We start from the raw sequence: 23001 nt of genomic DNA, 5'->3' as shown, positions 1-23001 counted from the left end.
TTATTTATTTTACTTATTTTATTTATTATTTTATTTTATTTATTTATTTAATTTATTAATTAATGAAAACAGAAAAAAGTTCTTAGGACAGTGATTTTATTTATTTATTTATTTATATTAATTAATTAATTAATTAATTAGGTTTGTATGCCGCCCCTCTCCGTAGACTTGGGGCGGCTCACAGCAACAATAAAACAATGTACAACAAATGTAGTAATTTAAAAAAACATTAAAAACCCCTTATTAAATGCAAACATACACACAAAACATACCATGCATAAACTGTATAGACTAACCTTTAAAAAGGTTAGCGAATCTTTTTTTATCTCAGGTGCCGAAAGAGCGTGGGCATGTGGTATCATGTATTCACAAGTGTGCACTCCCATAGTTCAATGCCTGGGGAGGGTTGAAAATAACTTCTCCTGTTCCCTGGAGGCCCTCTGGAGGCTGGAAATGGCCTGTTTCCCAACTTCTGGTGGGCCCAGTAGATTCAGACCAGAACACCTTCGGAACCGCCGTCTGCCCCACCAATCCCAGCGACCGATAAGGTCCCACAGAGTTGGCCTTCCCCGGGTCCCGTCAACTAAGCAATGTCATCTGGCAGGCCCCAGGAGGAAGAGCCTTCTCTGTGGTGGCCCCGGCCCTCTGGAATCAACTCCCGCCAGAGATTAGAACTGCCCTCACCCTGCTTGTCTTTCGTAAATTGCTTAAGACTCGCCAGGCATGGGGGAATTGAGACATCTCCCCCAGGCTTATATAGTTTTAGGTATGGTATGCTTGTGTTGCATGGTTTTTAAATTTTGGGTTTTTAATGTGTTTTCTTTTAAACATTAGATTTGTCACATTGTACATTGTTTTATTATTGTTGTGAGCTGCCCCGAGACTGTGGAGAGGGGTGGCATACAAATCTAATCAATTATTATTATTATTATTATTATTATTATTATTATTATTATTATTATTATTATTACTACTACTACTACTACTACTACTACTACTGTATTATTATTATTATTATTATTATTATTATTATTATTTATTAGACTTGTATGCCGCCCCTCTCTGGAGATTCGGGGTGGCTCACAACAACAATAAAACAAAATAAGTACAAATCTAATAATTAAAACTATGGCTAAAACCCATTATCTTAAAAAACAAGCAATAGTACACAATCGACAATCAATATTACAATCTTATTTATTTATTTATTGGATTTCAATGCCGCCTCTCTCCGAAGACTCGGGGCAGCTTACAACATATAATAAAAAACAATAAAATACAATGGCAAATCCAATTAATTAACTAAATCACTAACCTTAAATCCCTAATATTTTAAAAATCAATTGTAAACATTCAGACCTCAGCCATAGATAACATTCGTCGGCCAGGGGGCCTAAGATCTAATCACCCTAAGCCTGATGACATAAATGAGTCTTAAGACTCTTATGGAAGGCGAGGAGAGTGGGGGCAGTATGAAACTCCAGGGGGAGCTGATTCCAGAGGGCCGGGGCCCCATAGAGAAGGCTCTTCCCCTAGGCCCTGCCAAGCGACATTGTCTTGTTGACAAGACCTGGAGAAAGCCGACTGTGGGACCTAACCAGTCGCCGGCAGGAGGCAGTCCCATAAGTAATCTGGCCCGATGCCATGTAGGGCTTTATTGGTCATAACCAACACTTTGAATTGTGTCCGGAAACCAATTGGCAACCAATGCAGTCAGCGGAGTGTTGGAGAAAAATGGGCATATCTGGGAAGGCCCATGACTGCTCGCGTGGCTGCATTCTGCACAATTTGCAGTTTTTCAAAGGCAGCCCCATGTAGAAAGCACTGCAGTAGTTGAACCTCGAGGTGATGAGGGCACGAGTGATTGTGAGTAGAGACTTCCTGTCCAGATAGGGCCGCAACTGGTGCACCAGGTGAGCCTGGGCAAATGCCTCCCTCGTCCTTGTTGTTGTTGCTATTATTATTATTATTATTATTATTATTATTATACTAAAAAATAAAAAGAAAACAAACAGTAAAAGAAAAATATGAATAAATAAAATAAAAATAAACAAACAAAACATAACAATAAAAAAATAAAGTAATAAAAATAAAATAATAAAATAAAAATCTGGTCCCAAAGAGGTCAGAAAAGACTGCAAAGCTACCTCTGGCTGTGCTGATGAATCCAGTGGCTGATAGTTCCCAGGATGCCTCTGACTCCAGTCCAGCCACATCTGATGAAGCTTCCCTTGGCCATTCTGCAGGGTCTGGTCCATCCCGTGTTTGACATGTTCAATCTAACAAAGGGGAAAAAAGCAGAGTGGTGGGAGAAGCTGCCTAAAACGTCATTTTTACCAAAAATCTGTTTTCCAGTATGAATAGTTGTACCTATGCAATGCAAAATACTGAGCAATGGGCATTATATGTTCTAGCTTTAATTTTCTCAAAGTGGGCAGCTTTAAGACTCATGGACTTCAACTCCCAGAATCCCTCAGCCAGCTTCAATTTATGACTTATGGACTTCAACTCCCAGAATCCCTCAGCCAGCTTTGCTTTGAGACTTGTGGACTTCAACTCCCAGAATTCTGGAAGTTGAAGTCCACAAATCTTAAAGCTGCCAAGGTTGGAGAAAAGCCGCTGAAGGAAGGTCTCACTTACCAGCACTAAGGTCTGGTGGAGCTCGCTCAGGGCATCTTGGGTGCCTTCCTTGGCTTCTTTCAACTTAGACAGGAAATGCGGGAAGACACGCTGGCGAAGTTTGCTGGACAAGGACCCCAGGCGGACAAAATAGCTTCTCGGCTCCTTCTGCTGCTCCAGTGGGCCAATTTCGAAGCCTTCCAGGGAGGTGGCCAGTTCAGCTGGAACAAAGAAGACAACATCACACATCATCACAACCTGGAGGTTCAAAGTAGGAGCACAAAGATTCCTCAACGTCTATTGTGGTTGGCTCTGGCCCAGCTCCTGCCCCAAGGAATGTGGAAGTGGATGTGGGGGAAACATCCACATGCCACAGGCTTGTTTTGCTCCCGATAGAATCTCCCGACGAAGGCTCCTCTGACGAAGGAAGCGTGAGTGGCAGGGAAGAGGGGAGTTTGGCAGACAGCCCAGGAGGAGATCAATCATCCTTATCATCCATGGATTCTGAACAAGAACCTATGACGGACCCACGCATGCGTAGAGTGATGCATAGGAGAGAACAACTGAAGGATTATTACAGGAGATAAGTGAGGCCACCTGTGGTTGGGTGGGGCTGCTGTAATTAGTGCTACAGATAAAAAAAAGCAGCGTGCTGGTTTAGCCTCGTGGAAGTTTATCTGATTCATAGTTTGTCAAGATCGTGGTTTGTTGTTTCCCTGTTGAAGACTGTGTGTGGACTTTCTGGACTTTGGACTCAATTTCCCAATTACTGGGTGAGAAATTGGATTGCATTTAACCTGTGCCTTGTGTGTACCAGAAAATCCCTTTGACATTTAAAAAGGGAGTTTTTTTCTGCTTTTCTGTTGATAAAGACTTTTAGTTTTCCTTCTATCGTGTGGTGTGTGTCTTTTTGGACTAATTATCCTGTAATTACGGGCGGTTGGGACACACCGGCAGAACAACGTCTGACCAATCCCTTAAGCCAGAAAAGTCGCAAAACTCATTTCACTTGCTTATCGTATTTTTCAGAGTATAAGACACACCCTTTTCCTCCCTGAAAGAGGCTGATATAATTTGCATGTGTCTCATACTCTGAATGTAGCTTCCCCCCGCCCAGCCCTAACTAGGGGCTAACAATCTTCCCAGCTCTTACATTGCAGGCTCTTTCATTGTTTTTCTCTGTGAAGAATGTTTTCCAAGTCTTTGCAGGTTTTTTTCATTGTTCTAACTTACTCAGAATAAGTTTCTTTCCAGCCCCAACCAAGTGCTAATAATGTTCCCAGCTCTTACCGGCTTGCAAGCTCTTTCATGGTTACTCTCTGTGAAGAATGTTTCCCAAACCCTGTCTTTGTAGGTTTCGCCCCCCCCCATTGCTTTACTTGCTCCAAATATTTCTTTTCAGCCCTAACCAGGTGCTATCAATGTTCCCAGCTCTTTCATTTTGTAGGGTTTCCCCCACATTGCTTTACTTGCTCCGAATGTTTCTTTCCAGGTGCTAATGATGTTCCCAGCTCTTACCGGTTTGCAAGCTCTTTCATGGTTACTCTCTCAGAATAAAGTATTTTTAAGCCCTAATGTGCTGAAGCTGACCAGATTAAGGACCCTAGCCAGATGAATATCTGCTGTTCTGCCTGACCGGGCTCAGGCGATAATTAACGGTCCAGGAAAGAAGGTCAGACACACACGTGCATTGCTAATCAGCAAACTTGTATTAAACATAAACGAAAAGGCTAAAGATAACTGTCCTTATTTTCAGGAGTAAAACACAGTTCGAGGTGAAAATTCAGCTAGATACAAAGTTCATGAAAAAGCAAACAAATACAAAATTCACGTAGCAGAAACGTTCCAGGAGTTCTCTGAATTCTCGAGGCACGAGAGCAGCAACTAGTCCCAGAGTTTTCAACTCCCACTTGCCTGACAATGCTGAGTTGAAATCCAAAGGCACAGAGCAGAGGCTTCAAAGCAGGAACCACAAAGCCACACAAACCACACAGATAAACATCCACGGCTTGCCTCTGCCTCTGTTCCCTTTTGTAACTGTAGCCCTCATTCTGTGGACCACACCCAAACACAGGTGACACCATAATCACCGTTGATAATCCGTTAATTGAGCCCTACGTTGCATTGCTCTACGGCTACGCATATTGATTATCTGTTCAGCATCCGAATCCAAAGAAGACAGGCTATCCGATGGGCTGCCTGCTAAATCCCCTGGGCTGTCTGCCAGTTCCTCTGAACCATCTGCCTAATCCTGTGGGCTGTCTGCCACGTTTTCCTGGCTGTCAGCCAGGCTTTCACAATCACTCTGTGATGCATCTCTCACATATGTGGGGGCAACAGCTGGCCCAGGCCCAAACACAACATCTGGTAAGCAGATTCTTTCCCCTATTTTCCTCCACAAAATACAGTAGTTTGGGGGCTCAATAGAATACAATTTAGATTTATTTATTTATTTATTTATTTATTATTTAGATTTGTATGCTGCTTCACAGTGCTTTCCAGACCTCTCTAAGCAATTTACAGAGTCAGCCTCTTGCCCCCAATAATCTGAGTCCTCATTTTACCCATCTTGGAAGGATGGAAGGCTGAGTCAACCTGGAGCCTACTGAGATTGGATCTGCCAAACTGCTGGCAGCCGGTGATCAGCAGAACTTGCAATACTGCACTCTAACCACTACACCACCAAAACTCAATCATGGTCATAAATTGAGGACAGCCTGACAACATCTGGATTATTGGAATTAGAAATTAGAAATCCATTAGAAATTAGCACCTACCGAGCTCTCGATCCGTCATGGGCAGGTAATAATCCACAAATTCTTCGGACTTGCCCAGCATAGTAACCATACCGGCGGTGATTATCTCACCCACTCTAGAGCCCATAACGTTGTTCACGCCCCCTGCCACGACAGAGCAGGTCATCTCCACACTGCCCTGCACGGCTCCCTTGGCTATGTCCACCATCCCGCTCAGGCCACTGGACACGGCTTCTTTCGCTCCATTGACGGTGCTGGAAACGGCATCTCGGGCTCCGGTGACTTTGCTGGACAGCAATTCCTTGGTGTCTGCTACCACCTGAGAAGGGGAGATGAACGGTGAGAGGGATCTTGGAGTCCTAGTGGACAGCCATTTAAATAGGAGCCAGCCGTGTGCAGCAGCTGCCAAAAAAGCCAACACAGTTCTAGGCTGCATTAACAGAGGGATGGAATCAAGATCACGCGAAGGGTTACTACCACTTTATAAGGCCTTGGTAAGGCCACACTTGGAATACTGCATTCAGTTTTGGTCGCCATGATGCAAAAAGGATGTTGAGACTCTAGAAAAAGTGCAGAGAAGAGCAACAAAGATGATTAGGGGACTGGAGCCTAAGACACATGAAGAATGGTTGCAGGAACTAGTTGAATGAAAAGAAGGACTAGGGGAGACATGATAGCAATGTCCCAATATCTCAGGGGTGGCCACAAAGAAGAAGGAGTCAACCTATTCTCCAAAGCATCTGAGGGTAGAACAAGAAGCAACAGGTGGAAAATGAACAAGGAGAGAAGCAACTTAGAACTAAGGAGAAATTTCTGACAGTGAGAACAATTAACAAATGGAACAATTTCCTCTATACAGTGGTACCTCAAGATACGAACCCCTCGTCTTACGAACAACTCGTGATACGAACCCGGGGTTCAGAAAAATTTTGCCTCTTCTTACGAACTTTTTTCGAGTTACGAACTGGCTTTGGGAGACAGCTGGGAAGCCGCGCGGCTGTTTTAAAAGGTGACAGCCGGGCAGCGGGGCTTCCCAGTAGCCTCCCGAACGCCGGTTCGTAACTCGAAAAAAGTTCGTAAGAAGAGGCAAAATTTTTCTGAACCCCGGGTTCGGTTCGGGAGGTTGCTGGGAAGCCCCCCAGCCCGGCGGTGACCTTTTAAAACAGCCGCGCGGCTTCCCAGCTGTCTCCGAACGCGGAAGTTCGGGTTTGGCGTTCGGCTTCAGGAGACAGCTGGGAAGCCGCGCGGCTGTTTTAAAAGGTCACAGCCGGGCTGGGGGGCTTCCCAGCACCCCCGAACCCCTAACTTTTGCCGAACTTCCGGGTTCGGGGTTCAGGGGTGGGTGCTGGGAAGCCCCCCAGCCCGGCAGTGACCTTTTAAAACAGCCGCGCGGCTTCCTAGCTGTCTCCGAACGCCGAAGTTCGGGTTTGGCGTTCGGCTTCGGGAGACAGCTGGGAAGCCGCACGGCTGTTTTAAAAGGTCACAGCCGGGCTGGGGGACTTCCCAGCACCCCCGAACGCCAAACCTGAACTTCCGCGTTCGGTGTTCGGAGACAGCTGGGAAGCCGCGCGGCTGTTTTAAAAGGTCACCGCCAGGCTGGGGGGCTTCCCAGCACCCCCCTGAACCCTGAACCCGGAAGTTCAGCAAAAGTTCGGGGTTCGGGGGGGTGCTGGGAAGCCCCCCAGCCCGGCTGTGACCTTTTAAAACAGCCGCGCGGCTTCCCAGCTGTCTCCCGAAGCCGAACGCCAAACCCGAACTTCCACGTTCGGCGTTCGGAGACAGCTGGGAAACCGCGCGGCTGTTTTAAAAGGTCACTGCTGGGCTGGGGGGGCTTCCCAGCACCCCCCCAAACTTTTGACGAACTTCCGGGTTCGGGGTTGGGGGGGTGCTGGGAAGCCCCCAGGCTGTTTTAAAAGGTGACAGCCGGGCAGCAGCGGTTTTTTTTGCGGGTTTTTTTTTTGGTTGCACGGATTAATTGACTTTACATTGTTTCCTATGGGAAACAATGTTTCGTCTTATGAACCTTTCGTCTTACGAACCTCCCCCTGGAACCAATTAGGTTCGTAAGATGAGGTATGACTGTATTAGGGTTTCCTGCCTAAGCAGGGGGTTGGACTAGAAGACCTCCAAGGTCCCTTCCAACAATTTTAAGAATTCTTATTCCTATTCTATCTTATCGCAATGCTGCAGTCTTGTCCCCAAGAGTTTGTTGGGTTTTAGAATGTAGGCCGTCCTTGACTTGGATTCCTTAACAAAAGCAGTTAAATGTTAAGATTCATTTGGTGAGAAATATTGCAAGACAGGGCAAACCTCACGTGAAAGACTGTCTTACTCAGCAATGGAAATTTTCAGGCCCCATATGGTCGTTCAATCGAGGACTACCTGAGTGTGGTTGTTAAGGAGTCAATTTTGATTTTATGGTCGCCCAAACCATTCAATCCATCTTCTCTAATCATCATCATCATCTCCTTCTTTCTTCTTCTCCTTTCTCCTTCTCTTCTTCTTTCTCTTCCTCCTCCTCTTCTTCAACCTCTGTTGTGGTTAGCTCTGGCCCAGCTCCTGCCCCAAGGACTGTGGATGTGGGGGAGACATTCACCTGCTGCAGGCCTGTTTTGCCCCCAGTGGAATCTGCTGATGAAGGCTCCTCTGACCAAGAAGACAGGAGTGACAGGGAGGAGGAGAGTGTGGCAGACAGCTCAGAAAGAGATCAATTATCTAGCTCCTCCTTGGATTCGGAACAAGAGTTAATGATACAGCCACGCATGCGGAGAGCGATGCATAGTCAACAACAACTGAGAGATTATTATCAAAGAAAATGAGGCCACCTGTGGTTGGGTGGGGCTATGGTAATTAGTGAGGCTGCTATAAGTAGCACCCTTTGGGTTTGGCCATTGTGGAGGATTATCTGATCCTTGTGTTTCGTGACTGCTTTACTGACTTTGACTTTTTGTGTGCTGATTTTTCACCGCTTTGAAACTAAACCAGAGCAAAGTGTGTTTCACTTTGTGAAAGAAGAAGGGCTGTGAAGAGCCTCACAGCTGCAAGCTAAGTATCACAGAACTGATAAGGGACTTGTACAAATTACCAGTTTGTTTGGAGACGAGTGCTCTTGGCTATACCAAAAGAGGGCTTAGGTTAAGTGAATTTTCATTATAAAGAAGATTGTTTTGAATTTTCAAACGTGTGTGTGGGAGGAGTCTACCAGAGAGCCCGACAGAACAGCCTCATTGTTTATTTGACCCCTGTTCACTGAGAGCGTATGCACCAAAGAACAAATCCAATCACACGGCCAATAAAGAATTCTATTCTAAATTCTATTCTATAATCCTCTTCCTCCTCTTAATCTACAGTTTTGGGTTTCTGCTTAAGTTGAATGAATGACATCTTTCTCTAGATTTGCAAGATCCTGCGAGGCTGGTCCATCACTTTCTTGCCATGTTGAAACAAGCCTTTAAAAATATCGCAATATTTCATTTCAACCTAACTTCCAGGAAAGGCGGAGTCCCATTAAAATCAAAATGCTTTCTTAGAATATTTATTGCGACAGCTTGCCATTCGGGGAAGCAACTGCTTAACCCCACTTTTTGCAAAAAATAATAACAATAATTTTTTAAAAAATAAAAAAAATTGGATGGTTTCTGGAAAAATTGGATCCATTTTTATTTTATTTTTTAAAAAAACGGATCCACACCTGTGGAAAATCCTGAACAAATGGACTCGATATAAATAAGTGAAGGAATCTGGAGAATGCATTTAAATCTATATAAATAAGTGAAGGAATATGGATTTAAGTCTATATAAATAAGTGAAGGGATATGGAGAATGCATTTAAATCTACATAAATAAAAATGTAAATGTTCGTTTGTTCATGACCTAAAATCCCTGGATAGTTCAGTGGATTTCAAGCTGGCTGAAGCATAGACATCAGAGAGTTATTGTTAATGGCGAGTATTCTGAGCAGAGTCAGGTTACAAGCGGTGTGCCACAAGGGTCTGTTCTGGGTCCTATTCTTTTTAATATGTTTGTGAGTAACATAGGGGAAGGTTTGGTAGGGAAGGTTTGCCTATTTGCCGATGACTCTAAAGTGTGCAATAGGGTTGATATTCCTGGAGGGGTCGGTAATATGGTAAATGATTTAGCTTTACTAGATAAATGGTCAAAGCAATGGAAACTGCAGTTTAATGTTTCCAAATGTAAAATAATGCACTTGGGGAAAAGGAATACTCAATCTGAGTATTGCATTGGCAGTTCTGTGTTAGCAAAAACTTCAGAAGATAAGGATTTAGGGGTAGTGATTTCTGACAGTCTCAAAATGGGTGAGCAGCGTGGTCGGGCAGTAGGAAAAGCAAGTAGGATGCTTGGCTGCATAGCTAGAGGTATAACAAGCAGGAAGAGGGAGATTGTGATCCCCTTATATAGAGCGCTGGTGAGACCACATTTGGAATACTGTGTTCAGTTCTGGAGACCTCACCTACAAAAAGATATTGACAAAATTGAACGGGTCCAAAGACGGCTACAAGAATTGTGGAAGGTCTTAAGCAAAAAACGTATCAGGAAAGACTTCATGAACTCAATCTGTATAGTCTGGAGGACAGAAGGAAAAGGGGGGACATGATCGAAACATTTAAATATGTTAAAGGGTTAAATAAGGTTCAGGAGGGAAGTGTTTTTAATAGGAAAGTGAACACAAGAACAAGGGGACGCAATCTGAAGTTAGTTGGGGGAAAGATCAAAAGCAACGTGAGAAAATATTATTTCACTGAAAGAGTAGTAGATGCTTGGAACAAACTTCCAGCAGACGTGGTTGGTAAATCCACAGTCACTGAATTTAAGCATGCCTGGGATAAACATATATCCACTGTAAGATAAAATACAGGAAATAGTATAAGGGCAGACTAGATGGACCATGAGGTCTTTTTCTGCCGTCAGTCTTCTATGTTTCTAAAATCTCTTTGCTTTGAAAATTGCTCTAAAAATAGGTTTGTCTAAAAACCGTTGCGGTTTGCATCTGAAGTATTGCATGCTTGGGTGGAACCCAGAACCCTGCGAGGTAGGCCGGTCTTATCGTCTTTTGGCAGATGGGTCAGGCCGGTCTCTTAAAGAAGTGGGGGACAGGGAGGGAGAGAGAGAAAGAGAGAAATGTCCAAATGTCACCCAGGCAAAAACTCTGAAGCTTTTCTGAACTCAAGAAAGTGGATTCACACAGCTTGGTCCAAAGTAGAGCTGCTTGAGGAATCCACTCAACTTCCTGTAAAGATTGTGGGTCTGCCTTTCATTTTTGTTTCTCCAGGAACGGATGGGAGACCACCCAGAGATCAATCAGTTGTCGAAGTGGTGGGCTGCACTCTGCAATGTGATTCAAGCAAAGAGGAGATTTATCGTGGAATCAGAATGCCCGTGGGCAAAGGGCCACTCACCTGGTCAGACGGCTGCTGCAGGATAGGTAGCTTCTCTTCCAGTTTGTCCAGTCCTTTGCAAGCATACACACTGGCTGTGGCAACTGGGAAGAGAGACAAGGACGGCTGAGCTTGGTTCACACGATCCCCTTTACTGATCTAAGAAGTGTTTCTAAATCTTAATAATGTTTAGATGCCTGGACTTCGACTCCCAGAAATCCCCACCCAGCATCCGGGGACTTCAATTCCCAGAATTCCATAGCCAGCATGAATGGAGACGGACGGCATACAAATCAAATCAAATCAAATCAATAAATAAATAAATTCCCAGAATTCCACAGCCAGCATGAATGGACTTCAACTCCCAGAATTCCATAGATAGCAAGTGGGGACTTCAACTCCCAGAATTCCACAGCCAGCATGAATGGACTTCAACTCCCAGAATTCCACAGCCAGCATGAATGGACTTCAACTCCCAGAATTCCACAGCCAGCATGAATGGACTTCAACTCCCAGAATTCCATAGATAGCAAGTGGGGACTTCAACTCCCAGAAATGCACAGGCAGCATGCTGGCTAGAGGATTCTGGGAGTTGAGGTCCATGCAACGTAAATTTGGCAAGGTTAAGAAATCAATTTTCTTAGGAACGGACCTTTTTTGCATATCTCTCAAACTATGTGGGGATACTTCAAAAAAGCATGCGCAGGAAACAAAATGCGGCTGGGATGCCTGCACGCCCTCAGCAGAACCAAAGCTGCGCGCGCAGCTCAATGTTCGCTACCGGTGAGCAACCCGATACTGATCCCACCCCTAGAGGGCCGTCCATTTCAGTGCCCAACTTTGGAGCCCATCTACTTCTTGTTTCACCACTCTAAGACATGCTTACACTGTCTTGTAGACACATCTCTATGGTCAGGTCGCAAATTAACTGACTAGTGTGTCGCCTTTTGATGACAAAAAGGGGCGTGTACTCTGCAGACTGTATAAACAGTGCAGAGTAGATGACTCCTCCCCTTTTTCCCCCTTTTTGGCCCTGCTGAGCTTCTTTCCACCTCCTTCTATCTTCCCGGATGCTCCATTGTCCTCGGCTGATGACACATGTGTGAGATCAATCCGAAGGCATTATTATTATTATTACTATTATTGTTGTTGTTGTTTTGTTGTTATTTTATTATTGTTATTATTATTATTTATTAGATTTGTATGCCGCCCCTCTCCGAAGACTCGGAGCGGCTCACAGCAACAATACACAATACAAATCCAATGATTAAAAAACAGAACAGTTAAAACCCTTAATTTAAAAACAATCATACAACCCAAACAAACCATACATAAAACAGGACGGCCGAGACGAATCAATTTCCCCATGCCTGATGACAGAGGTGGGTTTTTAGGAGTTTGCGAAAGGCAAGGAGGGTGGGGGCAGTCCTGATCTCTGGGGGGAGTTGATTCCAGAGGGCCAGGGCTGCCACAGAGAAGGCTCTTCCCCTGGGTCCCGCCAGACGGCATTGTTTTGTCGACGGGACCTGGAAAAGGCCAACTCTGTGGGACCTAATCGGTCACTGGGATTCATGCGGCAGAAGGCGGTCTTGAAGGTATTCTGGTCCGGTGCCATGAAGGGCTTTATAGGTCAGAACCAACACTTTGAATTGTGACTGGAAACTGATCGGCAATCAATGCAGACTGCGGAGTGTTGGTGTGACATGGGCAATCCTCACTCATAGAAGCATCCAGATGTTATTAATATGTACTGGAATATAAGCATTTACGCCTGCATTCTGTAAATGCATGAATCAACAGAATTGTAAGTCAAGACTGCAGTTTATTTCACCTTTATGAAGGACTGATCATTCATTGCTAACCAATTGGATTCTAAGCCACACAACTTATTTCTTGCCATGCTAAATCCGTTGCAAGTTAAGCCAGCTGAACTCTGCTAACACTGATAATATTAATACCGACCAAATACCCAACACTACTAACAGCCCCCTCCCCGAAACATTACTCCGGCCTTCTTACTTACTCTGAGGCTCCAGCCTGGTGACCAGAGGCTGGGCACCACACAGGGCAGCAGCCGTGAGGGTCTTCACTCCTTTCTCGGCCACGTCGCAGACGGACTTCAGGTAAGGACTCGTCTCCTTGGTGGAGGTGTAGGCGGAGGAGACCAGATGGCAGGTTGAGCTCACCAAGGGAAGGTTGGCCACCCGACTGACCACGTTCTGCAAGGAAAGAGAATTCCTGGTGAATTCAATGCAAATTCCCGATCCCGGCAGCTTTGAGTTGGAAGGACGGATCGAGGCTCAGCGGCCACCAGTTGCTGACCAGACCTCAAGACTTCCTAACTGCAGAAAAAAACCCACCAATTGCTGCCAACCTGCCTTCCATTGTGGACTTGTATACTGCACGAGTCAGAAAGAGGAGTGTGAAAATATTTACTGACCCCTCGCATCCTGGACATCAATTGTTTCAACTCCTACTCTCAAAACATCGCTACAGAGCACTGCACACCAAGACAACTAGACACAAGAGCAGCTTTTTCCCTGAATGCCATTACTCTGCTAAACAAATAATCCCCTCAATATTTTCAAACTATTTACTAAGTCTGTACTACTATTCCTACTAGTTTTTCCCATCATTCCTATCACCCATTTCCTTCCACTTATGCCTATATGACTATAACTTGTTGCTTGTATCCTTAAGATTTTTTTATTATATTGATTGCTTCCGAGTCTATGGAGAGGGGCAGCATACAAATCCAATAAATAATAATAATAATAATAATAATAATTATTATTATTATTATTATTATTTATTGGATTTGTATGCTGCCCCTCTCCATAGACTCGGAAGCAATCAATATAATAAAAAAATCTTAAGGATACAAGCAACAAGTTATAGTCATATAGGCATAAGTGGAAGGAAATAATAATAATAATAATTATTATTATTATTCCTGATTGCTTATTTGACCCCACGGCAATCATTAAGTGTTGTACCTCATGACAAATGTATTTTTTCTTTTATATACACTGAGAGCATCTGCACCAAAGACAAATTCATTGTGTGTCCAATCACACTTGGCCAATAAAGAATTCTATTCGCTATTCTCATTGAACCCCATGTTATCAAATGATCGGTCGGGTTCTCTAGGACAGGGGTCCCCAACCTTGGCAATTTTAAGACTTGTGGACTTCAACTCCCAGAATTCTTCGGCCAGCTGAGGAACTCTGGGAGTTGAAGTCCGCAAGTGTAGGAATCATAGACATGGAGATATGGTTCTCTGAGAAAAGCTGTTCCGAGCTAGGAAAATCTCTCTCTGGGTCTGAAGCCTCTGGGAGGGCGTTTTTGGCTCCCAAAGAGCCTCTGGGGGGTTGGGGTTGGGCATTTTTATCCTCCCTGGCTCCAGGGAAGTCTTTGGAGCCTGGGGAAGGAGAAACATGAGCCTGCTGGGCCCACCAGAATTTGGGAAACAGGCCGTTTCCGGCCTCCAGGATATGATGGAAGGTGTTTTCGCCCACCCCAGGGATTGAATTATGGGTTTGGGCACTCACACATGTGCAATAGTGCGCACACATGCTCTTTCGGCACCTGAGGAAAAAACGGTTTGCCATCACTGGCCTAGGATCTAATGGCCTCAAGCCTGGTGGCACAGATGAAACTTTAGACTCTTATGGAAGGTGGGGGAAGTATGAATTTCTGGGGGAGAGCTGATTCCAGAGGGCTGGGGCTGCCACAGAGAAGGCTCTTCCCCTAGGTCCCACCAAGCGACATTGTCTAGTTGACAGACCTGGAGAAGGCTGACTCTGTGGGACCTAACCGGTCACTGGGATTCATACAGTAATAACCCGACTGATGGTGTCTTATTCACCTAATCCGTGTTAAATTCAATCAGGGTTTAGGAATGAAGGAGAAAACCAGGCCTAAAAAAACTTACCTGCTGCTCCAAAGCTTGGCCATTAGGAGCCAGGTGATCCTCGACTTTCTCTTCCAACAACATGGGTGATGCTGAAACACAGGGAGAAGGGAGAGTCAGAAGAAGCTGCCCGTTTTTTGGAGGGTTTAAAATGAGGGGATGGGCGGGTAGAGGATGGCTGGAGGGACGCCATGGTATTTAATTTAATTTAATTTAATTTAATTTAATTTAATTTAATTTAATCCCTAGGTATGCCCATGTTACACCAACACTCCGCAGTCTGCATTGGTTGCTGATCAGTTTCCGGTCACAATTTAAAGTGTTGGTTATGACCTATAAAGCCCTTCATGGCATCAGACCAGAATATCTCCGGGACCACCTTCTGCCGCACGAATCCCAGCGACCGGTTAGGTCCCACAGAGTTGGTCTCCCCCAGGTCCCGTCAACTAAATATCGTTTGCTGGACCCAGGGGAAGAGCCTTCTCTGTGGCGGCCCCGACCCTCTGGAACCAGCTCCCCCCGGAAATTAGAACTGCCCCCACCCTCCTTGCCTTTCAAAACTCCTTAAAACCCATCTCTGCCGTCAGGCATGGGGGAACTGAGACATCTCCCCTGGACCTATACAGTTTATGCATGGTATGGTTGCGTGTATGTTTGCTTTTAATAATGGGGTTTTTAGTGTTTTTTAAATTATTAGATTTGTTGTACATTGTCTTTGTTATTGCTGTGAGCCGCCCTGAGTCTACGGAGAGGAGCGGCATACAAATCTAATAAATAAATAAATAAATTTATTTGTTTTTACCATGTTATCAGTGAAAGATGTGGGACAGCAATAACAACAACAACAACAGCAGCAGCAACAAGAACAACAGAGTTGGAAGGGACCTTGGAGGTCTTCTAGTCCAACCCTCCTGCTGAGGCAGGAAACCCTACACCACTTCAGACAGATGGTTATTCAACGTCTTCTTAAAAACTTCCAGTGTTGGAACATTCACAACTTCTGGAGGGAATCTGTTCCACAGATTAATTGTTCTAACCGTCAGGAAATTTCTTCTGAGTTCTAAGTTGCTTCTCTCCTTGATTAGTTTCCACCCATTGCTTCTTGTTCTACTCTAAGGTGCTTTGGAAAATAGTTTTACTCCCTCTTCTTTGGGATAACCCCTGAGATATTGGATCACTGCTATCATGTCTCCCCTGGTCCTTCTTTTCATTAAACTAGCCATGCCCACTTCCTGCAACCGTTCTTCATATGTTTTAGCCTTTGTTCTTCTTCTCTGCACTTTTTCTTGAGTCTCAACATCCTTTTTGCATCGTGGCGACCAAAACTGAATGTCGTATTCCAAGTGTGGCCTTACCAAGGCCTTATAAAGTGGTATTAACACTTCACTTCACGGGATCTCGATTCTATCCCTCTGTTAATGCAGCCTAGAACTGTGTTGGCTTTTTGGCAGCTGCTGCACACGGCTGGCTCATATTTAAATGGTTGTCCGGTAGGACTCCAAGATCCCTCTCACAGTTACTGCTGTTGAGCAATGTACCACATATAATGTACCTGTGCATTTTGTTTTTCTTGTCTAAATGTAGAATCTTACTTTTTTCACCATTGAATTTCATTTTGTTTAATAGTTCAAATATAGATAGAATGTCAAATAGATAGTCAGAATGTTAACGTCTGTCAATATCCTTCTGTATCCTAGTCTACGGAGAGGGGCGGCATACAAATCCAATAAATAATAATAATAATAATAATAATTATTATTATTATTATTATCTTGAGCCTATCTTCTGGAGCATTGGCTATTTTTGCCAGTTTGGTGTCACCTGCAAATTTGATGAGTTATTTATTTGTTTTATTTATTTATTTTATTTTATTTTATTTATTTATTCATTTCGACCTTTATGCCGCCCAATCCTGAAGGACTCAGTTTCCCATCTATCTCCTTGTCCAAATCATTGATGAAGATGTAGGAAGAGTACTGGCCAAAAAAACAGGAAGAGAAAGAGGAGGAAGAAGAGCAGCAGAAGGAATGGGAGAAGGAGGAGAATAAGAGGGAGAAGGAGAAGAAGGGGAGGGAGGAGAAAAGGAGGAAGGTGGAGCAGGAGGAAAAGAGGAAGAGGAGAAGGGGAAGGAGGAAAAAGGAGACGAGAAGAAGGGGAGGAAGAGGAGAAGGAGAGGAAGAGAAGGAGAGGGCAGGGAAGACAAAGGAGGAGGGGAGGAGAAGAGGAGGAAGGGGAGGAAGAGGAGGAGAAGAGGAAGAGAAGGGAAGAGAAAGGAGGAGGATGGGAGGAGGAGAAGAGGAAGGAGGAAGAAAAAGAGAGGAGGAGGAGAAGTAGAAGAGGGAGAAGGGGGAGAAAGGGAAGAGGACAAGAAGGGGAGGAAGGAGAACAGAAGGAGGAGGGGAGAGGAGAGAGAGAAGGAAGGAGGAGGAGGAGAAGACATATATCCATATAAAAAGTTCCAATGAAAGTAGCACAACAGGAGAGAATCAGAAGGATTCAGATAGTCCTTCACTTAAAACCATTTGTGACCATTCAAAGTTACAACAGCACTGGGAAAAAGTGATTTATGACTGTTTTTTTTCACACTTAGCAGCCACTGTAGCATTGTAGCTATGCTGACTGGAGAATTCTGGGAATTGAAGTCCACAAGTCTTTAAAAAGTTGCCAAGTTTAAAAACCTCCAATTGGAGCGTCCCCCCCAGTCACGTGATCAAAATCCAGACGGTGGGCAACCGACTCCTATTTTATGACGATTGCCGTATCACGTGATCCCCTTTTGCAGGACCTTCTGGCAACAAAACCAACGGGGAAGCCGTGTTCGCTTAACAACTGCGTTACTAACTTAATGACGGCTAAGATTCACTTTAACAACCCTGGCAAGAAAGATGGTAAAAATGGAGCAAAACTTATTAACTATTTTTCCTTTTTTTTAAAAAAACTCTTGCCCCTTTGCAATGCTCCCTCGTTTCTAGTCCTCATGACGTAGCTGAAAAGTGGAAACGACATCACGAAAGGCTAAAAAGAATGTAAAGCTACCCTCTTTCCCCGAAAATAAAAAGTACCCCGAAAGTCAGGCATATCAGAGGTTTTGCAGAATTTGCTAATAGAAGGCACCCCCCGAAAATAAGGCGTAGTCAAGTTTAAATACGGTACGGTGGAAAAACATACGGTACTATTCAAAGCTGTTCATAGCGGTACCGTAATAATGTGGCATCCCCTGCTGGCCCCTTCCATCGCTTTGTACCGTCCAGCACAGCAGACACAGTCTGCTGCTGTCTCACCGCCATTACAGTCTCCACTACAGTGCGTAGACTGTAGCTCCTCTGGTGGCCGGAAGCTGCAATAGCGGGAGTATACTGTTGTACCATATAAGTGCAGTCGTTTGTGTGTGTGGGTGCCATACTGACAGGTACCGTACCATCATCAGTGTACCGTACGGTACACTTTCTTTGGGGGTGTCAGCTTTTCTGCCTGTGAATTTGTCTTATCTGAGAAATATAAGGCACCCCCCCCGAAAATAAGACGTAGCACAACTTTTGGAGCAAAAATTAATATAAGACAGTGTCTTATTTTCGGGGAAACACGGTGGGTTAGGCCTCTGGCTAGTAAGTTGCATTTTTTGCAACCTGAGAACCCAACCCCGTCGGGAATAGAACGGGCCAAGGAATAAAGCAACCTTGATGTGCCACGGAAACATGCCCAGTAAATTTAACTTCTGTCCCACTGGGCTGCCTGCCAGGGGTGCAAAAAAGGCCTTAGTCACTTTGAGAAATGGCCGTCATTCTTTCATGTTCCTGCCAGAAATTCCACATAGAAATACAATCCCCGGGTACAATGTGTTCATGCAAGACTACTGCGGAATTATCTCCTTATTTGGTGGCAACCAAACAATGGGGTGCAGCGGAGCTTGTAACCCTTTATTAGGCAACCTGGCAGAACCCCAACTGTTTACTGTATTTTTCGGAGCATAAGACGGCACCTTTTTTCCTCCCTAAACGAAGCTGAACATTTGGGTGCGTCTTGTACCCTGAATGTAGCCTTTTTTAAAGCTCCCCCCCCCCAAACAAGGTGCTAACAATCCTCTTGGCTTGCAGGCTTTCTTCATTGCTACTCCGAAGAAGTTTTTTTCAAGCCCTAAGTCTTTGCAGGCTGGTTTTTGTTGCTCCTAGCTCTGAATAACCAACATTGTTAAAAGGGCAGGCAGATGAATAATATGGTATTAGTTATGTGCTGAAAGACTAGCCAAGATCCTTTTAATTTGGCCGGGAGCCAGAGTTTAGAAAATAATGTTTCTCTTTCGAAACTAAAATGTTTCCAGCCAATCAAGGATATTCCCACACATTTAACACTGAGGAGGATTTTTATCACTAAAGAGGAAGCTGAAAAAAATGTTATTAACAGAATATTAACAGAATAACAAACTTGGAAGGGACCTTGTGAGGTCATCTAGCCTAGTTTTTCCCAACCTTGGCAACTTGAAGATTTCTGGACTTCAACTACCAGAATTCCCCAGCCAGCATTCGCTGGCTGGGGAATTCTGGGAGTTGAAGTCCAAATACAGTGTTCCCTCGATTTCCGCGGGGGATGCGTTCCGAGACCGCCCGCGAAAGTCAAATTTCCGCGAAGTAGAGATGCGGAAGTAAATACACCATTTTTGGCTATGGACAGTATCACAAGTCTTCCCTTAACACTTTAACCCACTAAATTACCATTTCCCATTCCCTTAACAACCATTTACTCACCATTATTACTGGTACTCACCACTGAATAAGGCATTTAGTGATCCTGATATTTATAAACATAATTATTTATTAACAATAATTATTTTTTTTGTTATTTATTAGCAAAAATTATTAGTTTGGCAACGATGTATGACGTCATAGGATGGGAAAAACCGTGGCATAGGAAAAAAACCGCAAAGTATTTTTTAATTAATATTTTTTGAAAAACCGTGGTATAGGCTACTTGCGAAGTTCGAACCCGCGAAAATCGAGGGAACACTGTATCTTCAAGTTGCCAAGGTTGGGAAACACTGATCTAGCCCAACCACCCACCCGAAGCAGGAGACCCTGCCTACACCACTTCCAACAGATGGCAGTCCCATCTTTTCTTCAAAGTCTCCAATGTTGAAGCTACCACAACTACCGAAGGCAACTTCTGTTCCATCGGTTCTCACGGTCAGAAAGTTTCTCCTTATTTCCAGGTTGAATCTCTCCTTGGTCAGTTTCCATCCATTATTCCTTGTCTGGCCTTGGGGCACTTTGGAAAGTAGCTTGACCCCCCTCTTCTCTGTGGCAGCCCCTCAAATATTGGAAGACTGCTATCATGTCTCCCCTGGTCCTTCCCTTCACTAGACCAGCCATGCCCAGCTCCTGCAATTAATTGTTCATCGCATGTTTTAGCCTCCAGTCTCCTAATCATCCTGGTTGTTGTTGTTATTATTATCACAGTCACTCATGCCCTTATCACCTCGAGGCTCGACTACTGTAATGCTCTCTACATGGGGCTACCTTTGAAAAGTGTTCGGAAACTTCAGATCGTGCAGAATGCAGCTGCGAGAGCAGTCATGGGCTTCCCTAAATATGCCCTTGTTACACCAACACTCCGCAGTCTGCATTGGTTGCCGATCAATTTCTGGTCACAATTCAAAGTGTTGGTTATGAACTTTAAAGCCCTTCATGGCATTGCACCAGAATATCTCCAGGACCGCCTTTTGCCGCATGAATCCCAGCGACCGATTAGGTCCCACAGAGTGGGCCTTCTCCGGGTCCCGTCAACTAAACAATGTCGGTTGGCGGGCCCCAGGGGAAGAGCCTTCTCTGTGGTGGCCCCGGCCCTCTGGAACCAGCTCCCCCCAGAGATTAGAACTGCCCCTACTCTCCTTGCCTTTTGTAAGCTCCTTAAAACCCACCTTTGTCGTCAGGCATGGGGGAACTGAGACATCTCCCCCGGGCATATACAATTTATGAATGGTATGTTTATATGTATGTTTGTTTAGTAAATGGGGTTTTTAAATATTTTAAACTACAATTTAGATTTGTTATGAATTGTTTTATTCTGTTGTGAGCCGCCCCGAGTTTGTGGAGAGGGGCGGCATACAAATCTAAATAATAAATAAATAAATAAATATTAATTAGATTTGTATGCCGCCCCTCTCCGAAGACTCGGGGCGGCTTACAACAATAATCAAAAACAATATAACATTGCAACAAATCTAATATTAAAAGAGAACAATATATAAAACCCAGACAATTTAAAATCCATGCAACACATACATACCAAAAACATAAAATATAAAAGCCTAGGGGAGGTGTCTCAATTCCCCCATGCCTGGTGATATAGGTGGGTCTTGAGTAATTTGCAAAAGACAAGGAGGGTGGGAGCCGTTCTAATCTCCGGGGGGAGTTGATTCCAGAGGGCCGGGGCTGCCACAGAGAAGGCTCTTCCCCTGGGGCCCGCCAAACGATACTGTTTGGTCGACGGGACCTGGAGAAGGCCAACTCTGTGGGACCTTATCGGCCGCTGGGACTGCTGTTCTCTGCACTTTTTCTAGAGTTTCAACATCTTTTTTATAGTGTGGTGACCAAAACTGGATGCAGGATTCTAGGTGTGATCTAACTAAGGCTTTACAGAGTGGTATTAATACCTCCCTGGATCTTGATTGTATCCTTCTGCAACTTAGGACTGCTCACAGTCACTCATGCCCTCATCACCTCGAGGTTCGATTACTCACTGCAACGCTCTCTACATGGGGCTACCTCTGAAAAGTGTTCGGAAACTTCAGCTCGTGCAGAATGCAGCCGCGAGAGCCATCGTGGGGCTTCCTAGATTCGCCCACGTTTCTTCAACACTCTGTGGCTTGCATTGGCTTCCGATCAGTTTCCGGTCACAATTCAAAGTGTTGGTTATGACCTTTAAAGCCCTACATGGCTTTGGACCAGGCTATCTCCGGAACCGCCTGCTACCGCACGAATCCCAGCGACCGATAAGGTCCCACAGATTTGGCCTTCTCCGGGTCCCGTCGACTAAACAATGTCGTTTGGCGGGCCCCAGGGGAAGAACCTTCTCTGTGGCGGCCCCGCCCCTCTGGAACCAACTCCCCCCCGGAGATTAGAACTGCCCCCACCCTCCCTGTCTTTCGTCAAGTACTCAAGACACATTTATACCACCAGACATGGGGGAGTTGAGATAGCTCTTCCCCCTAGGCCAATACAAGTTATGCATGGTATGTTTGTGTGTGTGTATGTTTGGTTTTATAATAGGGGCTTTTAGTTGTTTTTATTATTGGATTGTCCATGTTGTGTTTATTATTGTTGTTAGCCGCCCCGAGTCTGCGGAGAGGGGCGGCATACAAATCCAATAAATTATTATTATTAATTATTATTGGTTGGCTCATGTTTAGCTGGTTGTCTACTAGGACTCCAAGATCCCTCTCAGTTACTGCTATTAAGCCTGGTTTCACCCAGTCTTGTGTTTGTACTTTGGGTTTTTCTTTGCCTTGGATTTTTCTCTACGTTGAATTTCATTGTGTTAGATAGGGCCCAGGGTTCAAGTCTGTCGAGATCCATCTGGATCTTGAGCCTATCATCTAATGCAGTGGTTCTCAACCTTTCTAATGCCGTGACCTCTTGCAGTTCCTTATGTTTATTTATTTAGTTCCTCATAAACTATGAGGAATCCTGTGTCCAGTTCTGGAGACCTCACCTACAAAAAGATATTGACAAAATTGAATGGGTCCAAAGACGGGCCACAAGAATGGTGGAAGGTCTTAAGCATAAAACGTATCTTGTAAGCAGTCAGGCGGTAGGGAAAGCAAGTAGGATGCTTGGCTGCATAGCTACAGGTATAACAAGCAGGAAGAGGGAGATTATGATCCCGCCATATAGAGCGCTGGTGCGACCACATTTGGAATACTGTGTTCAGTTCTGGAGACCTCACCTACAAAAAGATATTGACAAAATTGAACGGGCTACAAGAATGGTGGAAGGTCTTAAGCATAAAACGTATCAGCAAAGACAATGAACTCAATCTGTATAGTCTGGAGGACAGAAGGAAAAGGGGGGACATGATAGAAACATTTAAATATGTTAAAGAATTAAATAAGGTTCAGGAGGGAAGTTTTTTTAATAGGAAAGTATACACAAGAACAAGGGGGCACAATCTGAGGTTAGTTGGGGGAAAGATCAGAAGCAACATGAGAAAATATTATTTGACTGAAACAGTAGTAGATGCTTGGAACAAACTTCCAGCAGATGTGGTTGGTAAATCCACAGTGACTGAATTTAAACATGCCTGGGATAAACATATATCCATCCTA

General features: G+C 44.5%; 1 protein-coding gene across 3 annotated transcripts in view; it reads right to left on the bottom strand.

Moving 5' to 3' along the window:
- LOC139163416 (perilipin-3-like) overlaps window positions 1-23001 on the bottom strand; it is a 67094-nt gene that overhangs the window by 842 nt on the left and 43251 nt on the right. For all 3 annotated transcript variants that reach the window (XM_070744234.1, XM_070744232.1, XM_070744240.1), the window contains exons 2-7: window positions 14706-14776; window positions 12795-12990; window positions 10793-10875; window positions 5397-5694; window positions 2641-2840; window positions 2148-2279 (exon numbers count right to left, since the gene is read on the bottom strand). In XM_070744234.1, coding sequence (XP_070600335.1) covers window positions 2148-2279; window positions 2641-2840; window positions 5397-5694; window positions 10793-10875; window positions 12795-12990; window positions 14706-14768 — 972 coding nt within the window. In that variant the 5' untranslated portion in view covers window positions 14769-14776. The remainder of the gene's footprint in view (window positions 1-2147; window positions 2280-2640; window positions 2841-5396; window positions 5695-10792; window positions 10876-12794; window positions 12991-14705; window positions 14777-23001) is intronic.

This window comes from Erythrolamprus reginae, chromosome 1, assembly GCF_031021105.1.
Source record: "Erythrolamprus reginae isolate rEryReg1 chromosome 1, rEryReg1.hap1, whole genome shotgun sequence".
NCBI lineage: Eukaryota > Metazoa > Chordata > Lepidosauria > Squamata > Dipsadidae > Erythrolamprus > Erythrolamprus reginae.
This window is presented reverse-complemented; position numbering and strand designations above follow the sequence as displayed.